General features: G+C 37.3%; 3 protein-coding genes across 14 annotated transcripts; 2 read left to right on the top strand and 1 right to left on the bottom strand.

The window, feature by feature from the left end:
- Nucleotides 1-6181: 6181 nt before the first annotated feature.
- LOC147542078 (large ribosomal subunit protein eL32z-like) lies at nt 6182-8232 on the bottom strand. The gene is made up of 4 exons (XM_086633118.1): nt 7933-8232; nt 7649-7749; nt 6610-6791; nt 6182-6514 (listed from the first exon to the last, which is right to left on the bottom strand). The coding sequence occupies exons 2-4, from the start codon at nt 7736-7738 to the stop codon at nt 6385-6387; spliced, it is 402 nt and encodes a 133-aa protein (XP_086489244.1). The 5' UTR covers nt 7739-7749; nt 7933-8232; the 3' UTR covers nt 6182-6384.
- A 2512-nt stretch (nt 8233-10744) lies between these two features.
- Nucleotides 10745-16716, top strand: LOC147542077 (protein MEI2-like 2). Of its 5 annotated transcripts, none has more exons than XM_086633112.1 (13): nt 10745-11201; nt 11977-12086; nt 12176-12322; nt 12398-12855; nt 13196-13354; nt 13451-13567; nt 13683-13834; nt 14261-14346; nt 14423-15305; nt 15398-15482; nt 15572-15640; nt 15823-16002; nt 16249-16716. In XM_086633112.1, exons 2-13 carry the CDS (start codon nt 12050-12052, stop codon nt 16366-16368), a joined length of 2493 nt encoding a protein of 830 aa, XP_086489238.1. In that variant the 5' UTR covers nt 10745-11201; nt 11977-12049; the 3' UTR covers nt 16369-16716. The 5 variants fall into 5 exon arrangements, with proteins under 5 accessions (XP_086489238.1, XP_086489243.1, XP_086489241.1 ...); XM_086633117.1 differs by having other exon boundaries at nt 10805-11201; nt 12185-12322; XM_086633115.1 differs by having other exon boundaries at nt 10805-11201; nt 12179-12322.
- Nucleotides 16717-18469: 1753 nt separating this feature from the next.
- LOC147542076 (protein MEI2-like 2) lies at nt 18470-25143 on the top strand. 8 transcript variants are annotated; one of them, XM_086633107.1, is made up of 14 exons: nt 18741-18999; nt 19550-19678; nt 20331-20434; nt 20536-20673; nt 20753-21213; nt 21558-21716; nt 21813-21929; nt 22051-22202; nt 22552-22637; nt 22777-23674; nt 23780-23864; nt 23954-24022; nt 24210-24389; nt 24552-25143. In XM_086633107.1, exons 3-14 carry the CDS (start codon nt 20404-20406, stop codon nt 24654-24656), a joined length of 2481 nt encoding a protein of 826 aa, XP_086489233.1. In that variant the 5' UTR covers nt 18741-18999; nt 19550-19678; nt 20331-20403; the 3' UTR covers nt 24657-25143. The 8 variants fall into 8 exon arrangements, with proteins under 8 accessions (XP_086489232.1, XP_086489230.1, XP_086489233.1 ...); XM_086633109.1 differs by having other exon boundaries at nt 20533-20673; nt 20765-21213; XM_086633105.1 differs by having other exon boundaries at nt 20533-20673.
- The last annotated feature ends 1536 nt before the right edge of the window (nt 25144-26679 follow it).

The raw sequence follows: 26679 nt of genomic DNA, 5'->3' as shown, positions 1-26679 counted from the left end.
AGAACAGAGTGAGAGTTTGAATAGGAACGAGAAGAGCCCCCTCTGTTTGAATAAGAACCACGACCACCTCTGTGACCTCCTCTGTTTCTTTGAGAATAGGATCCCCGACCTCCTCTAGAAGAGTTGTTTGAAAAACGAGAAGGGGGAGAGGACATTTGAGTAAAAAGTGCAGTAGGTTGAGGAGTTGGAGGTTGAAGAAGCTGAAGACGACATTCATGAGTTAAGAGGTGTGAATGTAATTCAGAGGAGGTTGGTGGTGTGAGTCTGGTGGTCATTGAGGTAACAAAACCTTCATAAGAAGGACCAAGTCCAGAGAGAGTGATTAAAACCAGTTCATCATCAGCCACTGGATGACCAATGGCAGCTAGGGAATCAGAAAGAGTTTTGAGACGAAGGAGATACTCGGAAACAGAGAGTGATCCCTTCTTGGTTGTTTGTAGCTGAAGCTTGAGGTGCATAAGACGAGCTGAGTTGAGAGAAGAAAAGGTATGCTCAAGAGATTCCCAAACAGCTCGAGAGGAGGTTAGACCCAATACCTGAAGAAGAATGGGTTCAGTGAGAGTTGCATTGATCCATGAGAGTAGCATCTGGTCTACTCTATACCAGTAAACAAAGTCTGGATTAGGAGTTAACTCAGAGGAGCCTTCAGCTGAAGCAGGGAGAAATTCATTTGGAGGAGGAAAACTGCCATTGACAAACTTGTAGAGATCCTGGGAATGAAGAATAGGAAGAAGTTGGCTGCGCCAAAGAAGATAGTTCGAAGCATCCAATCTAATAGAGATGAGATTGGAGATATTGGTTAGAGAAGGAAGAGTAGAAACAGAGGGAGTAAGAGAAGAAGAAGAAGGTTGAGGATTAGGAGATGAAATAGGTTGAGAGATTGGTGAAGAAGGGATTTGATCTGCCATTGAAGAAGAAGAAGAAGAAGAAGATGAAAAAGAGAAGAAGAAGACGTTGAAAACTAGGTTGGGAGGGAGGGAAAACTTTTTAGAATTTGTTGGCTAGCTCTGATACCATGAAATTGTTAAAGGCAAGATACCCTCATTAGGGCTTGTCACTTGTATTTATAGAAGTATCATGTACATGAATTACAATAATGGACATTGAGAACATAGACAATTACAAGTGTATATAAATGTGTGTTTTCACAAAATATTCACAACTATAAAAATAACCATTTTATCCATATATAAATGAAATACCCAAAGATAGTGTATGATTCCTCTTGAGGGTGTCACTGAAATCGCCATATCTTTTTGCTTTTTGCTCTTAGCTCAACCCTCCTGTGGCATTCTAAACACCTTCTCAACATCGAGCATCCAAAAAAACTGACTTGAATCCGTACTGCTCAACCAAGTAGAAATTAGGTACAGTCCGAGTACTCTCTGACAGGCCAATTCGTGGGACACTAAGAGGGACGAAGACCTAGGAGTAGATAGATAGAGCATCTAATAGACACACCCCTCTCCTGTTTTTTTTTTTGTTGAGAAGCACACCCCTCTCCTTTAAGGGTCTAAAATGTATTTCATGAAAGAAAAAACACAACACTAGAGAACATTCACCCTAGTGAAGGAAGTATCATTTACTATTTTACCCTTTACATACAATACACAAGTGTGGGGATAGTCGGATAGATAGATAGTGAAGAGGACAAAAAAGAAATATCTAACGGTCAGAGATGAATCTTCTTTTGTCGGCTGCTTTATTACGTTCGACGAAAACTCCAACTACGTGTGTCGGTTCTGGTTCTGCTTTATTATGTCTCTGTACTCACAAATAATCTAAACAAATTCTATTTTACTTTCTTCATAGGTTCCTACAAGTGGACTATCTTAGTCATCTCATAAGATCTATCTACCTGTCTACTGCTCTTTCCATCTTTCAATTTTAAGTTATTTTTCGAAAAGCCCTTTACTTTGTGACAAGTTTTCCGCGTATTCCTTACTTTATAAAAAATAATCAGTTGATCTTTTTTCTTTCGTTATCGTTAAATATCCGTTAGGGGCCTATGCGGGAAGCTGGTCACAAAATAGAGGGCTTTTCGGAAAATAATCCTTCAATTTTTACCATTCTATCAATAAATTGTTAGGAGTATCTTTTAGGCACTGTCTTTTATTTAGGGTTGCCTTCATTTTTTACGCTCTCGGGGATTAGGTAAGTCCAATGACACTTAGACTATCCAGTCCAAAGTTCACAAATAGTGTCAAGATTGAAGACGGGTCCGGCTAAAAAAGGCGAGGCGTTCAGAGCCATCTCACAAAAAAAAATTGGCTGTAAAGAGGCATCTCAGACATTTTTTTTTTTAAATTGTTCAGCGTGTGCCTCGAACCCTTGACTTCTAAGGTGGAAGATTATACCTCTTACCACTCCAACCAAGAGTTGTTGGCAATAGAAAAGTGGGAAATTGTGCTTTATGTTTTTTATGTTTTAGATGAGTTGTACGATATTGTGCTTAATTATCACTATTACCTACCGAAAGATGTGACATTGCTTTCATTCTATAAAGTGAGATAATTGACAATCTAATCTGACATTGTTGGTCAAATTATACTCCACGTCACACAGTGGGAAATTGTGGTAACTAATGGTGCACGAGCAATGTGAGCTTCCACATCACGTGGTTAACAGTTGCCGTCAACAACAATAACATTTTTTTTTTTTGTTGAAAGTTTTTTTTGTTGAATCGTCAACAACAATAACATATTCATCATGTTTTAAAGTATCACATACCAAACAACATGCTTTCCCTACTTTTCCTACTCTTGGGAAATATCCCATATTGTTGATTTTTGTTATTGTTGTTGCAATAGTTAGCTAATGATATTTTTAAGCGGTTACGAAGAATTTTCAGCAAAAAAAAAAGAAACAATTATGAAGAAAAAGTTTTCTCTAGCTTAGGACATGTCATGTTTTGTTAAACAACGGAGACTTTAGGGATTAGAACTCGTTGGTTGAACAAGTCTGATCTTTCTCCTCTCTTCTCTTCTTCATAGTTGTTATTTGTATCTAGTGATTAGATCCATCTTGCTCTTCAAAAAAAAAATTCAAACACACTCTATCATTTATGTTGTTTTAATATATTAACATCACATTTACGACTTTGTCAAAGTGTCTAAGTTTTGTTCTTACTCAGAAATAAAAGTAATGGGTTTCAATGTTCCTCAATAATTGATGGAGTTAATATTTAACAAGAATCATAGCCAATCAATCAATGTTATCACTATCCATTCTTTTTTATGATTAAAGCTATCCATTTATACATATTTCTATAGTATTGCCAATGCTGGACTCATAGTTTTGGCCTTTTCTTGATAAAGCATATTCTTACTTGTTTTTTTTTTAATAAAGCAGATTCTTAGTCTCTATCTTTAACAAAAAAAAAAATTCTTACTTTCCAAGGTTACTTTAATGGAATATATGGTCTCTCTAAAGCCATACATTCAAGTGAATCAGAATTTTACATCCTGTAATTTCTCAAAAACGTAATAAAATAAAACAAGTTTATAAATTTCCTAACCCATTTGAATATCGTCTTGAAATATTATTTAGATATATCTATAATGATGTAGAGCTTACATATTACACAAATATGGAGTTTCATGATCATTTCATAGCGGTTGTCGGGTGGTGTCGCCTAGACCACAACACAAACTGGCATTAAAAATTGTGCTTGGTCCTCAATACGTGTAACTCGGACTATTAGGCATGAGTTGCACGATATTGAGGATTTTTAAAAGTGGATTTCAGGATCACTTTGGTGATGAAGAATAAACGAACCAAATGATGAACCTCTCCTTGCGATCTGAGGGGCGAAACCTGCAAAAAACTCATAAACCTCTCGTATGCTCAAGTCACTGAAATGTTTTTTACAATTAAAGAATTGAATTCAATGTCTAGAAGTTGAACCTTCAATGATATGATTAGGGAAAACCTGTTGTTTTTATATGTGTGGTTGGTCGACTGTGGTGAGCGGCCGAGATGATGTAGCACCAACTTTCACACAATCACATGTTGATAGCCGCCAAAAGGATAACTTCTCTTGATAGGTCTAGATGATTTGTGGATCGTATGTAGACAGTTGACTTTCTGGCGTGTTTTAGCCTTTCATGTTACTTAGCTCTGTTCAGGCTTGTTATGTAGCTCGGGCGGACTAGATCTGTTTAATTGTTCTTTCTCCTTTCCAGGCCTTAGTCCAGGTCAAGCTTAGGTTGGGTAAATCAGAGAGTTAGACCGACTGCCCAAAGTGGGTAAAAGTCACAACACTGACAAAGGTCGTGAGAGGCTCGGTTCTGAGTTCAACAGATTAATATAAAGAGTAAAGCAGGCAATGACAAATAAAAGTTTTACTCCAAGACTTACAAGCCGAAGAGACCAAAGGGGGAAGGCCAAAATGGGTTGCACCAAAATCAAAGAAAAAGGAAAAGGCAAAGAAAGGAAGTCCCCATCACCAACTCACCAAATTAGCTGACTTGGGCGAGGACAAACCCATTGGGACGGTAGCTTTGGCAGAAGATGGGCGGATGAAAGACCTATGCGAAGGGAAATCCCGCGTTTTTTGCAAAGGTAGTGACAAACCTAAGATGCAAGGACAAAGACCTTCTTGCACTAGCAGTAATTTAAGACAGATAGTCTGGATGGTACTACTTTGCATATTCCCGACCTTATCTGGAGTAGCTCCACACCCTCGCCAGTAAACAGTTGCGGACTTTGGAGATTGCACAGGTGAGACCTGCAGAGGATCAACCGACAAAGTGTTGCCTCGGCAGAAGGCTAGAGATTTGGTTCATTGGAGTTTCATCAATCACTTGATGGAAAAAATATGTCACGGTTGCAGACTATTTTTCATTTGGAGTTTCATCACTCGCTTAATGGAAATTCATTATTTGACCTCAGGTCTTGATCATCAAAAAGATTAACGAGAAAATCCTTCTCAACATCATCATTCCTATCAACATTCATTATGTAACCTTAATGAGACAACAAGTGAGAATGATTATACTAAACAATAAGGGTTCATCGATATCAACTTTCTTATGACAAATCAAGGTATGTCTCATTTAGTTTATAGTATGCTCTTGAGATATATTGATATAAGTTTGCATCTAAAGTTTCTCAGCAAAAAAAAAAAAGAAGTTTGCATCTAAAGTTTTATGTAATATATTTTACACAAATACACACCTACTCCCTGTCTTTATCACTAGATAATCTCATTACAGTTATCCATTTTTTAAATACTTCATCTGACTTGCCCATTAAATATTTGTTGTTTTGTTTCAAATGAACTTTTTTCTTTTGGGGATCAAATGTTAGGTTCTAGGCTTCTAGCAAGGAGATACACGATAGGATATTTTGCGGCCAAACAATTGATCATATATAGAGATAGACTTTACTACCTATTTATTATTGTTTTCGTCTCACACACACACACACACTTCCCTTAACATCTTGAAAAGAAGAAATTGGCTCAAAATAATGGTGCTCAAGACGAAGAAGCTATTTCGACCCATCACTTTCACAATATTCTGTTGAATACCCAGCCTTTTCATAAAGGATGTTGCGAAAAAAACTATAGCCAGGTACCTTCGAGGAAGGTCCATTGAATCAGAGTATATGACCACCTCAAACTGTAATTGAATTAAGAGGAGAAATCCCCTTCTCTCGGAGAAAATCTTTCATTTGGTCATTCATTTCAATCTAAAACTATCTCTAATTCTGTTAGGGGTGGCAGATGCTAGGAGACTGTTAGAGTTGGGTGACCACGTAACCTTTTTGCTACAATACTTAACATCGTCGGTTTTTTGACTCACACCCTTACATTCGTACAATATTAACCTGAAAGAATGAAATGTATAAGCAACTTGGAATCAAAAGCATAAAACAGTAAACCTATATGGACTGCTTGGGTTGCACTATAATATTCGCCCCACCCTTTATGTACAATGCTAACACCACACCCTCAATCAGAGCTCAAACCCTATACTTTTAGGTGGTTCCAGCGTTCAGCGATGATTTTAATAGAATGTATGATACAGACATTTTCCCACTGTTTAAATAATAGCCGAGTCGGACAGTCAAAGTTAGCATATCTCCAACAATTAAATGCACATAGGAGATCATCAGCACATCAGAAATTAGCAAATCAGAAATTAGCGAAGTTCGGAATTCGGAACAGATAGCATAATTTCATAAGTAGTCTGATCATTTACCTTAATCAAAACCAAGTTAAAGAAGTAAACCCCACTTTAAGGTAATGAAATCACAGAAGAACATAAACAAGATAGTAGCTAAAGCTTCAAGTACAAAAAACAACCTAGAAACAAAAACTGAAATTTACTAACCAGTAACCACGAAATACTAAGCTTTTCCAACACAAATGCTGGTGGCTCATTCGTCTTCCTGACTGCGCAACCTGGCCAGTTTGTTTGTAACCACAATGTCAAGCTGATTAGCTCGCTCGACAATATCTTTCCTCTTCCTTGTTGACACGTTGTGTGCAATTTCGGCACAGTAAGTCCTGCACAACAGTAAAAACCAGATTGATATTAAGAATTTGTACAACCCACGAATTTTATTAGTCGATTTCTGGATGTTGGGTTGCTTAGTAATCACCTGTTGTGCATCATTAGTAATTCAACTTCTTTAACATTGTGAACTACGAACTTCTTGAAACCATTGGGAAGGTAATGACGGGTTTTCTTGTCTGAACCGTAACCAATATTGGGCATCAAAGTAACTCCCTTAAACTTTCTTCGAACACGAGAATCAATACCCTTGGGTCTACGCCAGCTTGGCTGCAATAAAACGACCAATCAAATCCGAAGTCAATCCCCTAAACTTCGATATTGTTGTTTCTTACATCCGAAATATTGAAAAACTACTTCAGTAGCTATTTAATAATAATGATGATACAAACATTAGGTAAAAGAGCATTGTTACAAAAAGACCAAGCAATAGTAATTAGAGCCCTTTATCGTACAAAGAATCAAACAGACAAGGAAGGAAAATAGTGAATTATTGACCAAAAGATGAAGTATTTTTACCAACTGATCCACATGCAACAACACCAGCTACCGAAAGAACAAGAAACATTATTTTAAACGTAAAAGCAAAATATATGTTTAGGTTCACAGATTAAACACACGAACATTGGAGTCTAAAATACTGCAAACCTAGAAAAATGAATCAAAGAATGGAGAACAATAACTTTAGCTTGATCCGACATCGGGACACTCTTTTTAATCAGATCTAAGTTGCTTAAATCCTTCGACTAAACGAGACTCACTCATCACAACTAGAAAAGCATGCGAGCAAATGACGGGGACTATGAAAGTCGAAAAGCTGGCTGGTTTATAGGTTCCATGCTCAACCAACAGCTTTTCGACTGCTTATCTGACTCAATTATCTCAACCCATACCTTATTATTAGTTCTAAATCAGAGCTTACTACAATAATTAATCTTCTACTCTTGCAAAAGATACTCAGCAGAAACTTTTAGGGTTACAGAATGGAGGAGATTGAATGTAACGTTTCACAATTCAAGTTGAATTTCCCAAAAACTCCAATAACTATCAAAGATAGCCAGCACAAGTAGAGATCTAGATTAACAAATTAGGGTTACAAAAAGGAGGAAAATGAAATTTCATTTTACCTTGACACAGATCTTTCGATCGTGCTGTGGCCTCTTGAAATGCTTGACGCGCTTCTTGATAATCTTCTTCGTAAGTAGTGGTACCGCCATGGCTACTCCTTCTACAAGTTAAGATTCCACAAAAGTAAATCAAATCAAATCAAACTCTCAGATAATGAAAACAAAAAATAAGAACCCTCATCAAAACTAGTCAGCTCCGAGAAAAGAAATGATTTTACAATTTTTAGTGAAATCAATCGTTATGAGATAAACAGATCTCACTATCTCTAGAGAGAGAAACTCACGATTGGTTCCTGTGCCGCCGAAACTGCTGCTGTTGCAAAGTGGTTCTTCTCCTTTAAAACCCTATTTATCAGCTAGGGTTTTTTTCTTGCCCTACAGAACCGGGGCCGGATGGGAAACGAAATTCGGGTATGGCTTGGGTTGATGCATGAGCCCAACTCGAAGTTTATGTCCACCCCCTCTTGTGGTAGTGGTTAGACACTCATTCCGCTCCTAGGTTCGATTACGGAAAGTGGAAATCTAGGATTTATTGAACTTTGATATAAATCAAGTAGAGATAGATTGGCTGGACTTTACATCCCTTAGAACGACCTTTAGGGACAGATGTATATGACCTTTAACGCTTAAATCAATTAGTTATAGTGCGCTTTAGTTCATGAATCTTGATGTATTTTTATATTATCTCCTCGTAATTTATCAATACCTTGTAATGATGACTCTTGCAGTCCATTTCCAAAAAAATTTAAGTTTATAAACTCCCAATCAGTTGGTCAACACATCACAGGCCATATTTGGCTCATGAAAAGTAGATAGACTATATAAGTTTTTTCTGCGAATGTTAACAGAACGTGCAATATTTTGGGAAGTAATAAAATTTGCAGGGATATAAATTTTGAGTTTTCAGTTTTTCTTTCATTCCCCCACACTCCCACCATGAGATGTTTGTCGCTGATCTTGTGGTTTACTGACCACGAAAGTCTCGATTGTGGGTTATGTAACTCTCTTCATCGACTGAGGCGAAGAGAGTTCTGGGCGGGGTTATGCTTAGTTCATATACATAAGTGGACTTGCATAGTTCAACTACAAGTTAAAGGTTTAATGAAAAGGTTGAGATTTAACAATGAGAATTGAAAGGGTAATATGTAAGAGTTAAATTTGTAAGGGCGTCTAAACAACACCCATGATTAAAAAATGACTAGGGTACAATTTAGTTTATTGAACATTTTATCTTAATAAATATAAACTTCGGATAAAACGTTTTATCCTTTAAACTTCAGAAGAAAGAAGAAAAAGAAGCATAAGAGAGAAAAAATTTCCCCCCTTAAAGGTCGCTGAAAAAAAAAACGATCGTCTCGCTACCTTTGCCGAAGAAGACGGTGAGGTGGAAAAAGGAATAAATGAGATGGAAGAGAGATATGACGAAGTGGATGAAAGAAGAGGATATGAGGCGGAATTAATCTTATTTTGGTTCCTAATGGTATTTCTGGAAAAATTCGAACTTTTTTTGTCTGGGGCCAAATCGAACTACATTCACTTAGAAAATGGCGAGTTGGCCACAAATCATGACCAAAACGAAATTAATGTTAATACTAATGAAATATTAAGTTGGCCAAATCGAACTACATTCACTTAGAAAATGGCGAGTTGGCCACAAATCATGACCAAAACGAAATTAATGTTAATACTAATGAGATATTAAGATGAGATATTAAGATCTTATTTAACTCCACCAATCATTCGACAATGATTTCAAAGTGTTTTTTTCCTTTTGGTCTAAGGGCAAACCCTCGTGGAGGGTTTACCTTGAAATCATTAGATCCTCAAAGATGGTAGAGAGATTTAACACACGAAAAGATTTGAAAAAAACAGAACAAGAAAAACAAAAAGAAATCCTTTTAAAATTGTGTATATCTAAACATTTTCTTTTTTATCCAAATAGGTAGTCTCCTTTGCAAGACAATCTAGTGAATTTAATATTCCTTTGTTAAAAAAAGTACTGGCTGAGGATAAGGTGTCTTTTGACAATACTAAAATAAGATTTTTTTTTTGCTTATTTAAATATAAAAGTAAAAGAGTTAGTTTGGTAACGTGAAAATTTCCGACTTCACTTAAGTAAGAATTTGACTTTATTTTAAAACTCATATTTTCAGCTTTTGACTTTAAATTTAAGCAACTTTTCTTCAACATATGCACAAATTTCACTTTATCAAAAAAATTTCTTTGTTCATTGCTGCTCCACAACCACAACTAAACTTTCACCACACTATTGGACCACCACCACCACCAACCACCACTATACACCTTCACCACCACCACCACCACCACTGTATCTCAACCACCACCACCACCACTGTATCTCAACCACCACCACCATCATACCTCCACCACTGCCGAACCTCCACCACCATTGTACTTTTCCACCATCGTACCTCCACTGCCACACCTCAACCACCACCACCACCACCACCACTACCTCCACCATTACCGAACCTCCACTACCACTGGACTTTTACACCACCGTACCTCCACTACCACACCTCAACCACCATCACCATCACCACTGTATTTCGACCACCACCACCACCATTTGTATCTCAAGCATGACTACCACCACCGTACCTACACCACCATCGTACCTCCACCATCACCATTACCTCCACCAACACCATCCTCATACATCCACCACCACGATCCCATACCTCTACCACCACAACCATCATACCTTGTCCACCACCACCGTCGCCACCATCATACCACCACCACTACTATCAATATCACCACCACCTCTTCCAGAAGAGTAATCATTAAAATCATAAATAAATTTAATTAAAGTCAGGTATCTTTATGAGAAAAAGAAAATAGAAAAGTAAATTACATTACCAAACTAACTTTTTATTTTTTGTACTTATAAGTAAAATTTTCGCCAAACATACTTATGATAATTTCTTGTATTTTTGAAGCAAATAAACTTCTACTACAAGCAAAAGATCCCCTGCTTTTGGTTGCCAAACGACACCTTAATCGTTAAAGATGAGTTTGGGAGGTATAATCTTATCCATTAAAGAAGATGATATATTCTAAAAAGAAGATGATATATTCTACAAAGATACTTTGTTTCGTTATTATATTAGATAGATTATCTGCAAAATATTTAGCCAAAAATTGCAACAAATCACAAACTTTCTCTTCATTTATGGAAAAGGACTCTCCACTTAGTAATAATCGATGTTTGAGAATCATTTTCTACTCATTCACTCTCTCTATCTCTCTCTCTATCTTATCCAATTCTCACTCATCAAGTCTATATTAACGGCGTCAGAGAAGGAAGAAGAGAAGTAGAAGAAACCAAAATCCATTCTCTTACGTAACTTTCATTCTCTCTTTCTCTCTCTAAAACACTTCCCCAACTAAAGCTCTTGTGAATCTTTAAAAAGATTCACATCCTGTTTAGGGTTCTTCAACCCAGTTGCAATTTCCCCCCCTTTTTAGGGTTTTCCTTTATTCTTGAAAGACATCCGTATCTCTACCTCTTCAATTCGTTTTTGTTTGGGTAAGATACTCTTTTATTTCTTCTATTTGTTTCTCATTGATTGTAAGATAGATTCTTGATCTTATGATAAGGAAATTTTGTGTTTGAAATTAAGCTTTATGGGTTTGATTTCAATTTCTGATATGATCCGTTGACTTAAATTAGCTATTAAAAAAATGATCTTTCTTCCAATAATGGTTAAGGCTTCTTCAACCCCTCCTCATATCTTGTGGGTTTTAGTCAGAAGAAGACGTCTTTGATTGATTTGTATATGAGTGTGACTTTGAGGAATTTGGATTTTTAAACTACAATCTAGCTTCCCCAGCTTTAGCACTAGGATCAAGTTTATTTTTTTGGAAATCCAAATTGTGAGGATACTCAAATTCCCCCAATTCGAGTTTATATAAATGGCTCAAGCTTGATTTCAAGTCCCCCAATTGCTCAATGGCTCAAGCTATTTGTATGAATGACTCATTTTTGTAGCTCAGTCCTGTACCCAAGTTCTGTTTTTAACTCCCCACTACTGCGTAAGAAGCAGTAGAGTAGTAGACTAAATTCTGATTTGATGGCAGAGATGCTATATGTATAGACAGTTCTGTCCCATAGGTTGCAGTTGAATGTTAGAAATATGCTCAATTATTTCTTTATTTTCCTTAAACAAGATTGTAATGGGTTATGATGGCAAGTTGAATGAGACATTATTGTTTGCTTATTTATGTAAACTGGTGTCTTTTCTGGCCCCCTCCCTCTGTGGGAACACGATCGACACTGATAACTCTTTTCCATTTCTTTGCAGAGAGTTTGAATATCTACAATAGACGTAACTCTTTTCCATTTCTTTCCGTTACTGAGCGTTAGCCTGGAACACCATGGAGGAGTCTTCAGATAATCTGTTGAGAGCGAGAGGTATCTCATATTGTTTTAGTTTTATGCAGCTGTTGTTTTTTTAATATATGTAATTATCTTAACAGTTCATACTTATCATCTGCTTGTAGTAGTTCCAGCAAAGACTCCATTAGTGAGTATTCCTAACAAAGTGGAAGTCAATGAGTGGAGGATTCCATCCGTGTCTGATACATATCAAGCCTCAAGTGACGCTAGCCTATTTTCAAGCTCATTGCCTGTTCTTCCGCGTGGAAAGTGTATGCAAAATATTTTCTTGCTAGATTTTTAGTCCACCATGGAATTATTTCTAACTTGTTTTTGGCAACACACAGTGAACTTTGCTGTCTCAGCATTCGATGATCAACCTGTCGACGATGCCTCGTCTGGTTTAGATAAACTCCATCTAGGTGTGGAGGGTGATGATTTTCGTCCTCACAGAATCGGGAATCTGCTCCCTGATGATGAAGAAGATCTGTTAGCTGGGATATTGGATGATTTTGACCTAAGTAATTTGCCTACTCAAATGGAAGATTTGGAAGAAGCTGATTTTTTTGGTAGTGGTGGGGGTATGGAATTGGACATTGATCTTCTGGATGGCTTGAGCATGGGTATATCAGAGGCAGGCATATCTAATGGTGTTGGTGGAAATGGGAGCCACCAGTATTCCTTTCCGAATGGTGTGGGAGCAGTTGCCGGGGAACATCCACTCGGGGAGCATCCTTCTAGAACATTATTTGTGCGTAATATTAATAGTAATGTTGAGGACTCAGAATTGAGATCTCTCTTTGAGGTAATTAATATTATCGATACTATTTCTCATTGCGTCTTAGAGTATCTTTTACACATCATAACTGGGACATAGCTTGGTAAACTGTGATGTTTTCCAAATATTCACATCCCAAGTACGCATTGGTGATACTTATTTAAGTGATATCATGAATTTCGCAAAATAAGGTTTGAGTATTTGTAGTTTAGACATTAGTAGAAATATTAACATTTAATGTTGCTTACTGAACAAAGCATCGTGGTAGTCTTGGACAATGAATCATGGAATATCAAGCCGACCCTGAATGTTGGAGTTCTGTCAATTTCTTGATATTTTTTTTTATTGTTTTGCTTGTCTTGTGTAGCAATATGGTGACATCAGGACTCTTTACACTTCTTGCAAGCAAAGGGGATTTGTGATGATATCTTACTATGATATTCGTGCTGCTCGGACAGCTATGCGTGCATTACAAAATAAGCCCTTAAGGCGGAGAAAACTTGACATTCATTTTTCAATTCCAAAGGTTTAGAAATAATCTTCGCCTCTTATTATTCATATTTTTTGCCTTTTGCTAATTCAGCAGTCAATGATCAATGTCTTGTGTTTATGTCTCTACCAGGATAACCCGTCTGATAAGGATGTTAATCAAGGAACTCTTGTAGTATTTAATTTGGATCCTTCAGTTTCAAATGATGATTTGCTTCAAATATTTGGGGCTTATGGGGAAGTGAAGGAGGTGGAGAATTTTCTCTTGGCTGTTTCCTCCTTTACAATTATTCTTTCTTTTTGAGAACTCTAAGATTTGGTTACCCTGTATATACTGTGATCTTCATTTCTTGTGGAAAATGCAGATCAGGGAGACACCACATAAGCGGCACCATAAATTCATAGAATTTTATGATGTCAGATCTGCTGAAGCAGCTCTTATGTCATTAAATAAGAGTGATATTGCTGGGAGACGCATAAAACTTGAACCTAGCCGTCCTGGTGGAGCACGTCGAAAGTGTGTATTATTTAAGACTATTGTTTTCATATTGCAAGTTTTTGTTATTTTTGGTAAAATGTTTGCTGAATTTAAAATGTTCATTAGTAATTAATGTGGGATGCTGATGTAAAACTTTAAACTAAGCTGGGTAGAGCCTCAGTTTCTCTCATGCTAGTTTTCGGGCTCGGCAACTCGATTTTTGCACAATAGGTACCAGTATAATGAGCCGAGTCAGTTTGAAGAGAAGTCCGCCTACTTGTCTAGGTTTTATACATATAAGTTCGAGCCGGGTAATGAGTAACTACCAAGTTACTTTAGAGGCGAACTAAACAACTCTCATGTACCACTGATTGGGTGTTGCTGTGTCGGCCTTATGTAGTTTTAAATATATGTCTTTAAATTGACAACTTGTTACAACTTTAAATATCTATCCTTTCTTGGCAGCTTACTGCAGCAACTGGAGCCGGATCATGATGAAGCTAGGATTTTCCAACATCAAGTGGGGTCACCAATTGCTAATTCTCCTCCAGGTGCAATTTTTGCAGATATAATACTCTTGATGTTCCTATTCTTCATGAGCCATATCTGATGTGAAATCCATGACAGGTAAATGGGCACAAATAGGTAACCCCATTCATAGTCCTTCGCAATCTTTTAGTCAGACTGCAGGTCTGGGAAGTATTAGTCGTATCAATGGCAACCACTTACCCGGTTTAGCTTCACTTCTTCCCCCTTTATCGAACTCAATGAAGATTGCACCTATTGGTAAAGACCAGAGAAGGGGTGGCCTTGGAACTGCTTTCGATCAATCTCATTCGTTTCCAGATCATGTAACTGCCAGGCCAAGAGCAAGTTCTTCTTTTGACTCTTCTACTTCAAATACTTCGGGTATCGGGACATTATCCGGGCCTGAATTTCTTTGGGGAAGCCCAACTCCTCGCTTAGAGAATGCCAACCCTTCTGCACGGACACCACCTCATCCCTATACATTCAATGGACAGAGTCCGGGCTCACCTTACTCCAATCAGCCTCCATCTTTGTTTGGTTCGTCACACCATTATAACCTCCATCATGTTGGATCTGCTCCATCTGGTGTTCCTTTTGAGAGGCATTTTGGTTTTATACCGGAGTCACCAGAGACATCTTTTGTGAACCCACTTGCTTATGGAAGGATGTCTTTAAGCCGCAATGAAGGGCATAACTTTATGACACATATTGGTGGACTTTCTAGGAACCTGTCCGAAAATGGTTCTCCAAGTTTGAGAATGAGTTCCTCCCCAAAACCTGGTCCTATTTTTCTTGGTGTTAATCCATATGCTGGCATGGGTGCCAGTCGCATTGAGGGTATGATAGATCGTGGTCGTAGTCGACGATTCGAGAACAGTTCGAACGAGATTGACAGCAAGAAGCTTTACCAACTTGACTTGGGTAAGATTGTCAGTGGAGAAGATATTCGTACAACGCTGATGATAAAGAACATACCAAACAAGTAAGCCAGATATTTTCTAGCCCTTGATATTAATTTTGATCCTAGTAATGATCAAAAGGTGAACTATCAATCTTGTGTATTTCCTCTTTCAGGTACACCTCAAAGATGTTACTGGCTGCAATTGATGAAAATCACAGGGGTACTTATGATTTCTTTTACCTACCAATCGATTTTAAGGTGATTCTCTTCAAGCTCTCCTGGAAATTGTCGTTATATTTTCCTGAAGTTGAGTTGCCTTTAATGGTAATGGGTGTTTCTTTGTGCAGAACAAATGTAATGTTGGTTATGCGTTCATTAACATGGTGTCTCCTTCTCACATTATCCCCTTTTATGAGGTCTACTCTCTATTAATTCAAACAGTTTCCTATTAGTAATTCCTTGTTTCCTTGTTTTTTCTAATTGGTTCTTAAACGGATTACAATTTCAATTTAATGATTTGAACTACTTCGGTTGAAATCACCATAGAAATGATGCAAGAAGTTTATAATCAGACTCAAAGTTTCGAATCCTTTTTCAGGCATTTAATGGTAAAAAGTGGGAGAAGTTCAATAGTGAAAAAGTTGCTTCGTTGGCCTTTGCTCGAATTCAGGGCAAGGCAGCTCTTGTTGCCCACTTTCAAAACTCAAGTTTGATGAACGAAGATAAGCGTTGTCGGCCTATTCTCTTTCACTCAGAGGGCAGCGAGACTGATTATCAGGTTCGTGAACTTCATGTATCACAACAACACTCTCAAACTACATCAACTTGTGCAATGTTGGAACTTCCCTTCGAAAAAAAATCCTCAAATTGGAGCTCTACCCACAACTCAGTTTTGTCCACAAATAAATAGCAAGATCTTGCAATTCCATTTTTCTTTTTTTGGTTCTCCCAATACCTAACTTACTTGAAGGGCTTTTTTCAAAATTGACAAGAGAAACTGACATTATTTTCTTGATTCATGTAGATACTCCCAGAAGGTTCTCTCTCCAGCAATTTGAACATATTCGTTCGTCAACCAGATGGGTCTTACTCCGGCGATTCACTCAACAGCTCTCCAATGGTTAATTTGGATGAGAAAAGTTAACAGCTTGGTTAGGAGCAACCAAACAAGTTGCTTCCAAGCCAGGATAACTTATAATTGCTAATCACCTCGTAAATACTCAGTGTTCAAAGAAGTCATTCGATCAAGTTCAATGCCCATGTTTTCTTCTTTTCGGTTACTGCAAGTATGACTACATGTATATATATCTAAGCTGTATATATTTCAGTTGGGCAGTGACAAACAGGCACCTTGTCATAACTGTATAGAGTGAGCAATTACTGACAAATGCTTTTATATTTTCATGTTTTTACATCTGAATGAGTTGGAAATGCCACAGTTTATGTAAATATTTGATGATTCAGGAGTACCAATGTAGTTCATTTTTTTTTTTCGGAAATCAATTTTTCTTTTTAAGAAAACTGTTTTTTTCTGGAAAATGTTTTTTTTTCGAACTCGTTTTCTCTAGAAACATTTTCCTTTCTCTTTGAGATTGTTTTTTTTCAAAAATTCGTTTTTCCCGCGGAACTTTTTTTTTTCAAATCGTTATTTTCATAAACCTTTATCCAACATACGGGGTTTTCATGTTTTTTTTTTCCTTATGGATCTGATTAGTCAGAGTGTGTCTTTATTTTCATCAGGTGCATATTATTTACTTGAACCAGGCTTTTTTTTTTTTTTTTTTTTTTTTTGAACTTCCCAGGCTTCTTCAATAATAAGAAGGGAAACTTACAAGTTTTAGCTTTAAGAAATTTGGTTGTAGGCCCAATTTTAAGTTTTTTGAAGTTTAAAAAGCAAGTTATACTTTGTTTGGTTAAAGGCACAATATTGATATTTTGTTTGGTTAAAAATCAAAATATTTGTATTTAGCTTGTTAAAAGTCTGATATATTTTGTGATCTTTTTGTAAATCAGTTGCGTTATTTTTTCACGCAATTGTAGCCCTCCAACAAACAGTTGCAAAACTTCTTGTAAAATTGTAAACTTCTTGCAATCAATTACTTACGAAAATACTTAGGGAGTTAAACACTAGAAAAAAAAAGTGATCCGTTTTCACCTAAACGAAAAAAAGTTATGGGGGGTTTTGATCAAAATTTCTAGTAACTTTACGAGGAGAGGTATATAAGAGTTAACAACTTAATTGAAATTAGGAAGACAAAAATTCTCTTGCTTCTTGTTATTACCAAGATCTCAGAAGGAATTGAAGACTAGAAAAAAAGAAAATTGAGTAATCCATTTTCACCAAAAAGTATATATAAAGAGTTTTGACCAATTTTGCGTCTTGCTTTATAATGAGAAGTATATAAGAGTTAACAACATAATTGAAATTATCAAGCCCACAATCCTCTTACGTCTTGTTCTTACAAAGATCTCAGAAGGAGTAAACAACACTGATCTGTGGGTAAAAAAAAGGATTATTGAGGTTCTGGGTCGAGGTATGAAATCTACTCACAAATCTAATAAATCGAAAATTTGGAGTGTTGGAAAATTCAGATCGGGATCACACGTAATAATTTCTTTTAGAGGTTATATAGTTTCTATGGACTGCTCTACTCTATGGGCTAACCGGAGCCAACTCTTCTAAAGTGAATCTTTTGTAAGGGCTATCCGATTAACCAACAAGTTATCCTACCCTTCTTAGGTCATGTTTGGCGTGCTGGAATGAAATGTAATTATAATAAGAACACATCATGTGATGTTATCTTAAGGGTTAATTTCGTTTTGACCTCAAATTTATGACCAACTCACTGTTTTTGCTCCCATAAGTGTTCGACAGTTCGATTTAACTTCTAAGGAGTCCAAAAAAATTATAATTTTTTTTTACAATTACCCTCAGGGGCTAAAATGAAATGATTTGAAATGGAGAAGATAGTGAGGTGAAGGAGAGGAGTGATGAAATGGATAAGAGAAGGAGAGTTGAGGTAGATTCAAATATTTGAAGAAAAATTAATCCCATTTCGGTCTTTAAGATTATTTTGAAAAAAAAATTAATTTGTTTTGGTCTTTGGGACCCAAATAGAACTGTCGACACTTATAGGGGCCAAAACAGTGAGTTGGTCACAAATTAAGAGCCAAAACGAGATCTTGTCCTTGACAAAGACTTTACGAGTCTACCCAAAATGCCTTGTTACTTACTAAACTTGAGCATACACCTGAAGCCTAGGTTTCAGACTCTCACGCGAGGAAAATCTAGAGAAGAGAAGGAGAATGATATGAATTGAGGGACATGAAGATCAAGAAAGAGGGAGATCAAAATGAGAGGGAGGAGAGGTAGAGGTAGAAGAACAGAGAGGTTCGTGTTTCATTTTTGGTCCTTCAATTTTTTTTGATAATTTTTGTTAGGTCCCTAGATTTCGATTGAAATTAAAAAACAAACAAATTTAGCTCTATAAATATCCCAAGCTGCTCTGTGAATACAAGCGGATCATCATTTTTTACTACTCATTTACTCTCTCTCTCTCTCTCTCTCTCTCTCTCTCTCTATTTCTCACTCTTCAACTCCACATTAAAGGCGACAGAGAAGGAAGAAGAAGAAACCCAAATTCTCTCTCTCAACACTTCCCCGTCAAGAAGTCTAGGGTTCTTCAACCCGATTGTAATTTCCCCCCTTTTTTAGGGGTTTCCTTGTTCTTGAAAAACACCCTCATATTATTACCCTCTTCAATTCGGGTACAGGGTAAGATACTCTTTCTCGTTTCTTCTTCTTCTTCTTCTTCTTCTTCTACTATTTGTTTCATTGATTCTGAAATCGAATTTTGACCTTATGATAGGGAAATTTTATGTTTACAAGTAATATTTATTAGTCTGATTTCAATCTCTATTATGATCCATTGACTTAGCTGTTAAAAATGTCACCTTTCTTCCAAAAAATGTTTGAGGTTTTGTCAATCACTCTTTTTCTTCTTGTCTATTGTTGTAAATGGTTTTGTGGGGGTTTGATTTCAAAAGCATATATCTTCGATTGATTTGTTTATGAGTGTGAATTTGAAGGGTTTTGAATTTTTAAGTAGCTGAAAAATTCTCCTGGTTTCTTAGTTGCTTCATTTTGAGCTATAATTGAGGTATAAGAAACAGTATCTAGCAGTGTAACTCCAAAATTAAACAGCTTCCTCGGCTTTGGGATCCCTTTGCAGCAGTTTGTGAGGATACTCCAAGTCCTCCAACTTATGTTTTGTTAAATGGCTCAAGCCACTTGTATGAATTAGTTCACTGACTCATTTTTGTAGGTTAAATAAGTCAGTCGTCTGTCCTCGGGTATATTTTATAACTTCCAACTACTTTACCATCTTTGCAGAGAAGCATTAGGGGAGATACAAAGTTGTATTCTTTTTCAGTACAAGAGTAGACCAGAAAGGGTTAGTTCTGATTTTATTACAGAGATGCTATATGTAAAGACGGGTCTGTCCCACATGTTACCTTGTTAGCGTCAGAACCATTTGAACTTTATATATATATATATGCCGAATTTCAAAGTACAGGGTCTATTTGGCTAGAAAAGGGCAAGGCGTATGCTCAACAACTTCATAATATTAGATTGTATTATTGTTTGTTTACACAATGAAAGTTCGAATTATGTATGTAAACTATTTTCATGTCTGGCCCAATGTTACCTTACGGCTACGCGGTACCAGTACATGATACTCTACCGTCTGTGTATTCATTACACTGGGGGTATACTTCTTCGGAATGCTATCTTCGGTTTTGGTAGGCTTTGGGCTATTTTCCTAGAAAATTTGTAGTCTTTGTGATGCATATATAATAGTTAGAAAATCATGTACTAAGTTAATTACTCATTTAGATGAGCTTATGGATTTTTACAAAATATTAGGTTAACTAAAGCTAAAGATCCCGGTACTAAATTTGGAGTACTAGGTCACACACCCACCCTAAAACAGTACGGGAGATCTAGTACGCGGTACGCAATGCGAGGACGAGTATGTGGTAAAATTGAAGCCTACTCCTTTGGGAACAAGAACCACACTGATAAGGGTGTACTTACTTTTGTAGGGAGTTGGAATATTTACCATTGACGTTACTCTTTTTCGCTTCTTTCCATTACTGGGTGTGAGAAGTGGACGCCATGGAGCAGTCTTCCGATAATTTGTTCAGAGGTAGTCTCTAATATTGTCACCGTTGTATACTTGTATGCGTGAACTGCTTTTGATACATATAATTATCTTAATGGTTCATGATTATCATCTTCTTGTAGTAGTGTCCGCAAATACTCCACTAGTGAGTATTCCTAACAAAGTGGAAGAGTGGAGAATTCCGTCCGTGTCAGATGCATATCACGCCTCAAGTGATGCTAGCCTATTTTCAAGCTCATTACCTGTTCTTCCGCGCGGAAAGTGTATGTACAATATTTTCTTGCAAGATTTTGTATGCCACTTTAGAAACGTTTTTTCTGACTTATTTTTGGTAACACGCAGTGAATTTTGCAGTTTCAGCATTCGCCGGTCAACCTGTCGATGATGCCTCGTCTATTTTAGATAAACTCCATCTGGATGTGGAGAGTAATGATTGTCGTCCAGAAGGAATCAGAAGTCTGCTCCCTGATGATGAAAATGATCTATTAGCTGGTATATTGGATGATTTTGACCTAAGTGGTTTGCCTAATCAAGTGGAGGACTTGGAAGAATCTGAATTTTTTGGTAGTGGTGGGGGTATGGAAATGGATTTTGATCCTCTGGATAGCTTAAGCACGGGCATATCAGAGGTAGGCATATCTAATGGTGTTGGTGGAAATGGGACCTACCAATATTCCTCCTTTCCAAATGCCGTGGGAGCAGTTGCCGGGGAACATCCACTTGGAGAGCATCCTTCTAGAACATTATTTGTACGAAATATCAACAGTAATGTTGAGGACTCAGAGTTGAGATCTCTTTTTGAGGTAATTAACGTTACTGATATTTAATTTGTCAATGCTTCTCAGAACTCACGTCCCCAAATGTCCATTCGTGGTACTTATTAAGTTATTATGTGTTATCAATCATAAACCTTTGTGGTTTTAGTAACACGATTACAAATATTAAAAATTTAACACCAAATTTTGCTCACTGAACTGAAGTTGAGTAACTACAAATTGGGTTTGGACTTTTGCTCTTAACGGATATCATCAAATTCCGAAGCATCTTGGCAGTGTTGGACTATAAGTATTCACTATTTCATGGAATAACAAGCGGATTGAAGATTGCCAATTTCTTGATAAAAGATACCGTTTTTTGTCTTATGTAGCAATATGGTGACATCAGGACTCTTTACACTGCTTGCAAGCAAAGGGGATTTGTGATGATATCTTACTATGATATTCGTGCTGCCCGGACAGCTATGCGTGCATTACAAAATAAGCCCCTAAGGCGGAGAAAACTTGACATTCATTTTTCAATTCCAAAGGTTTAGAAATAATCTTTACATCTTATTGGTTCATATTTTTTTCCTTTTGCTAATTCAGCAGTCAATGATCAATGTCTTGTGTTATGACTCTACCAGGATAACCCATCGGATAAGGATGTTAATCAAGGAACTCTTGTAGTATTTAATTTGGATCCTTCAGTTTCAAATGATGATTTGCTTCAAATATTTGGGGCTTACGGAGAAGTAAAAGAGGTCGAGAACTTTTTCTCCACTTGTTTACTCTTTTCTTACTTATCCTTCTTTCTGAAACCTCCTGGATTTGATTTTGTTAACCTGTGTATATTGTGATATTCTTTTCTTGCTGACAATGCAGGTCAGAGAGACACCACATAAGCGGCACCATAAATTCGTAGAATTTTATGATGTGAGAGCCGCGGAAGCAGCTCTTATGTCATTAAATAAGAGTGAAATCGCAGGGAGACGCATAAAACTTGAACCTAGCCGGCCTGGCGGAGCACGTCGAAAGTGTGTTTTAATGTTATTTATTTCCTTAGATGGCTTAAGTTTATAGTTTTCATGTTGCGGTTTCGCTTTTCTTTTTAAAATGCCAGTTTCGGGCTCGAGAAATGATCTCTCCCAGCCCAAGCCACCTGGGAATGCAGTACTTGTAATTACCATGTCTTAAACATATTAGCCCAAGCCTAGTAATGAGCAACTACCAAGTTACTTTAGAGGCTAAGAGGCCAACTACACAGCTCTCATGTATCACTAATTAGGTGTTGCCATGTTGGTCTTACCTACTTGACACTTGTTTCGTAGTGTCTTTAAATTCACAATTTGTTAAGAATTTAATTATCTTTCCTTCTTTGCGCAGCTTACTGCAGCAATTGGAGCTGGAACAAGATGAAACTAGGAGTTTACAACATCAAGTGGGGTCACCAATTGCTAATTCTCCTCCAGGTGCATTTTCGCAGATATAGTATTATAGATTTATTATAGTGTTGGTGTACTTATTCTTGTCCTGCTTTTCCAACGCTATTATCATTCCAAGTACAATATTCTTCATGAATAATTATATCTGACGTGAAATCAATGACAGGTAAATGGGCACATATGGGTAGCCCTGTTCATAGTCCCCTGCAAACTTTTAGTCAGCCTCCAGGTTTGGGAAGTATTAATCGTATCAATGGCAACAATTTACCTGGTTTAGCTTCACTTCTTCCCCCTTTATCAAACTCGATGAAGACTGCACCTATCGGTAAAGACCAGAGAAGGGGTAGCCATGGTGCTGCTTTTAATTATTCCCATTCCTTTCCAGATCAGAACTTAACTTCTAGTCCAAGAGCAATTTCTTCTCTCGACTCGTCTACTTCAAATACTTTGGGTATTGGGACATTATCTGGGCCCGAATTTCTGTGGGGAAGCCCAACTCCTCGCTTAGAGCACGCCAAACCTTCTGCACAGACACCACCACATATTGGTAATCCCTATACATTCAATGGACAGAGTCAGGGCTTACCTTACTCCAATCGGCGTCCATCTTTGTTTGGTTCATCACACCATTATAATAACCACCATCATGTTGGATCTGCTCCATCTGGTGTTCCTTTTGAGAGGCATTTTGGTTTTCTACCGGAGTCGCCAGAGACATCTTTCGTGAGCCCACTTGCTTTTGGAGGGATGTCTTTAAGCCTCAATGAAGGGCATCACTTTATGACACATATTGGTGGGCTTTCTAGAAACATGTTGGAAAATGGTTCTCCAAGTTTGAGAATGATTTCCTCCCCAAAACCAGGTCCTACTATTCTTGGTGTTAACCCATATACTGGGCTGGGAGCCAGCCGCTTTGAGGGAATGACAGATCGCGGACGTAGTCGGCAGTTCGAAAACAGTTCGAACCAGATTGACAGCAAAAAGTTTTATCAACTTGACTTGGATAAAATTGTCAGTGGGGAAGATGTTCGTACTACTCTAATGATAAAGAACATACCAAACAAGTACACCCGATACTTACTCTACTTCTTGACATTAAGTAGATCCTTGTAGCTCTCAAATGATCAGAAGGTGAATTAATCTATCTTTCATCTTTCCTTCTTTCTCAGGTACACCTCAAAGATGTTACTGGCTGCAATAGATGAAAATCATCGAGGTTCTTACGATTTTTTCTACTTACCAATTGATTTTAAGGTAATTTTCTTCAAGTTCTCTAGGACAATGTCGTTACATTTTCCTCTATTTGAGTTACCTCTAATGGTGATTGTTGTTTTTTTGAGCAGAACAAATGTAACGTTGGTTATGCGTTCATTAACATGGTGTCTCCTTCCCACATTATTCCGTTTTATGAGGTCCTCTTTTAGTCATTTTAATAGTTTCCTATTATTAATTCCTTGTTCCCCTATATTCTAATTGGTTTTTCTATGGGGTAACTATACATAATGCAGCAGAATTCTGTAACTTCAACTACTATGGTTGAGATCACAATAGAAATGATGCTAGAACTTTATAGTCAGACTCAATTTTAATCTTTTTCAGGCATTTTACGGGAAGAAGTGGGAGAAGTTCAATAGTGAAAAAGTTGCTTCTTTGGCCTTTGCTCGAATCCAGGGCAAGGCAGCCCTCGTTGCCCACTTTCAAAACTCAAGCTTGATGAACGAAGATAAACGTTGCAGGCCAATTCTCTTTCACTCAGAGGGAAGTGAGACCGGTGATCAGGTTAGTGAACTTCATGTACTGAGACTGTACGTATACTAACTTGTATCATGACAACATTCTGAAACTATACCTACCTTGAAATTTTCATTTTTACAGTAACCAACTTGTTTGAAGGGTTTGTTTTGATCAGCAAAACTGACTTTATATTTTTTGTTTGTGTAGAATCTCCCAGAAGGTTCTCTTTCCAACAATTTGAACATATTCGTTCGTCAACCTGATGGGTCTTACTCTGGTGATTCGGACGAGAAACCAGAGAAGTATAGTTAACATCTTGTGGTTAGAAGCAACCAATCGTGTTGATTCCAGGCCAGGATAACTTATAATCACTAATCACCTCGTAAATACTCAAAAGTGTACACATGAGTCAGTTTCGTTTGTTTTTCATGAGAAACTCGGCCATTCCCGAATTGGTTGGTTGGTTGGGACTCTTATTTTCTTGTTGTGCAGATCCTGAAGGGACGCAAAAATCAGGAACAACAGTAATTTCATTCGATCACAAGTTGAATGCTGAATACTTTGCCCATGTTTTCTTTTTTGGTACTGCAAATGTGAATATATGTTCATGCAAGTCCATATATATATATATATATTTGAATTGGACAGTAAGAAATTATGAAGGGGTGACTGAAAGAGATATCTTGCTACAACTGTAATCTGTATAGAGTTGTATTTATGTTCTTCATGTTTTCACATATGAATGAGCACCAACTGTCATATTATGTAATTATTTGATGATTAGTAGCTTTGTTGCAAAGTACATGGAAGAGAGATTGAGTGGCAAAAAAATAATAATCAATTTTCAGACCAAAATGAAGATGTTTATAGGTCAAACATGATTGACGAAAGGCTCAATTCTCCAGGGACTTTTGAGAATGCCTTGCTCAGAAGGGGTGTCTTCAATTTTTTTCTCTAAATCTCTTGAACCTGAGTTTGATGTATTATCGTTACGTGAACTTTCTCCTGGATGTGTTAAATAAACTAATGGAATTCTTTTTGAGATTTTCCGAAATACTCTCCGCTCCAAAATTGATTTAGGGCTCAAGATGATGTGACAATATTTAATCTTGAATTTTTTTTTGAAATCCATTCCATTAATACCAATAAAAGTTACATAGTTCACCCCATCAACTAAAGATAGGGGTCAAAATGCAAAACAAGCTAACCACAATACTAAAAACCGAAATTACGCAACTCGCCGAGATGAGTCAGCAGCTAAGTCATGAGCCATCGAATTGAGGTCACGTGGACAATAAGTAAACGTGACATGTAGCTGTCGCGCGCGGTCCCTCAAGTCGTTGATCAAATCCAGCAGTCTCCAAGGGATGAACGGATCTACGGCCGAGATTAAATCTAGGGCAACCCTAGAATCCCCTTCAACTATATAAAAGGCTTCCTTCCTGTCCTCCATAATCTCCACAGCCGACCGGAGCCCTAAGAGCTCACTGTGCAGCGGCGATATAGGTGTAAATAGATCTGTCCTAATCTCTATAATGGTTCCATTTTCATCTCTAGCTACTGCTGCACATGCAGCTCTTGTTTCTTTGTGAGACCCATCGAAGTTAATCTTTGTAAATCCAGCCGGTGGGGGACACCATCCATCTGCAGACATCATGTGAAGCGATAAAAGGGGGTTAGAAGTAATCGACGCATACCTGAGTTCATCTCTTGTCTGCCACCAACATCTCTTCAGATCCAGCTCTCTATTTCGAAAGATAAGTTCATTTCTTCCTTTCCACCAATTCCACATGAGTGTAGTTAAGCAATACCATCTGTATTCTCTGTTTTGGTTTGATTTTAGGATCGATTTTAGTAGGTCTATTGGATGTGATCCTATTTGATACCTTTCTGTTTCACCTACTAACCCTAACAACTGTTGGAACTTTGGACAGTAGCCGAAAAGATGTTCGACTGTCTCGGGTTCATTTGAATCACACATCCTGCATGTAATAGGTATTGAATCGATTCTCTTCCCTATATTGCTTAAATTTGCTAGACCGTCGTGGATTAGTTTCCAAATAAAGATTTGTACATTTGGTTTCATTTCTTTCATTTTCCAAAAGGGTTTCCATGGAAATTCTTCGGCTTTATCACTAAGCTGAGGTAAGCTTTTAATTTCTGTATAGTACGACTTGGTCGAGAACTTGCCCCCTTCAGTAGGAATCCATATTAGCTTATCCTTTTGGTTTCTAGCTGAGATCTTCATCCCTATAATTTCCTGAGCTGTCTGACTATCAAAATACTTGTTGATAAGCTGAACATTCCAGCTATTTGTATGCTTTATGATTAAATC

This window comes from Eschscholzia californica, unplaced genomic scaffold (assembly GCF_041429995.1).
Source record: "Eschscholzia californica isolate CP2 unplaced genomic scaffold, dmEscCali1.0.p SCAF_4, whole genome shotgun sequence".
Classification (NCBI taxonomy): Eukaryota; Viridiplantae; Streptophyta; class Magnoliopsida; order Ranunculales; family Papaveraceae; genus Eschscholzia; species Eschscholzia californica.
This window is presented reverse-complemented; position numbering and strand designations above follow the sequence as displayed.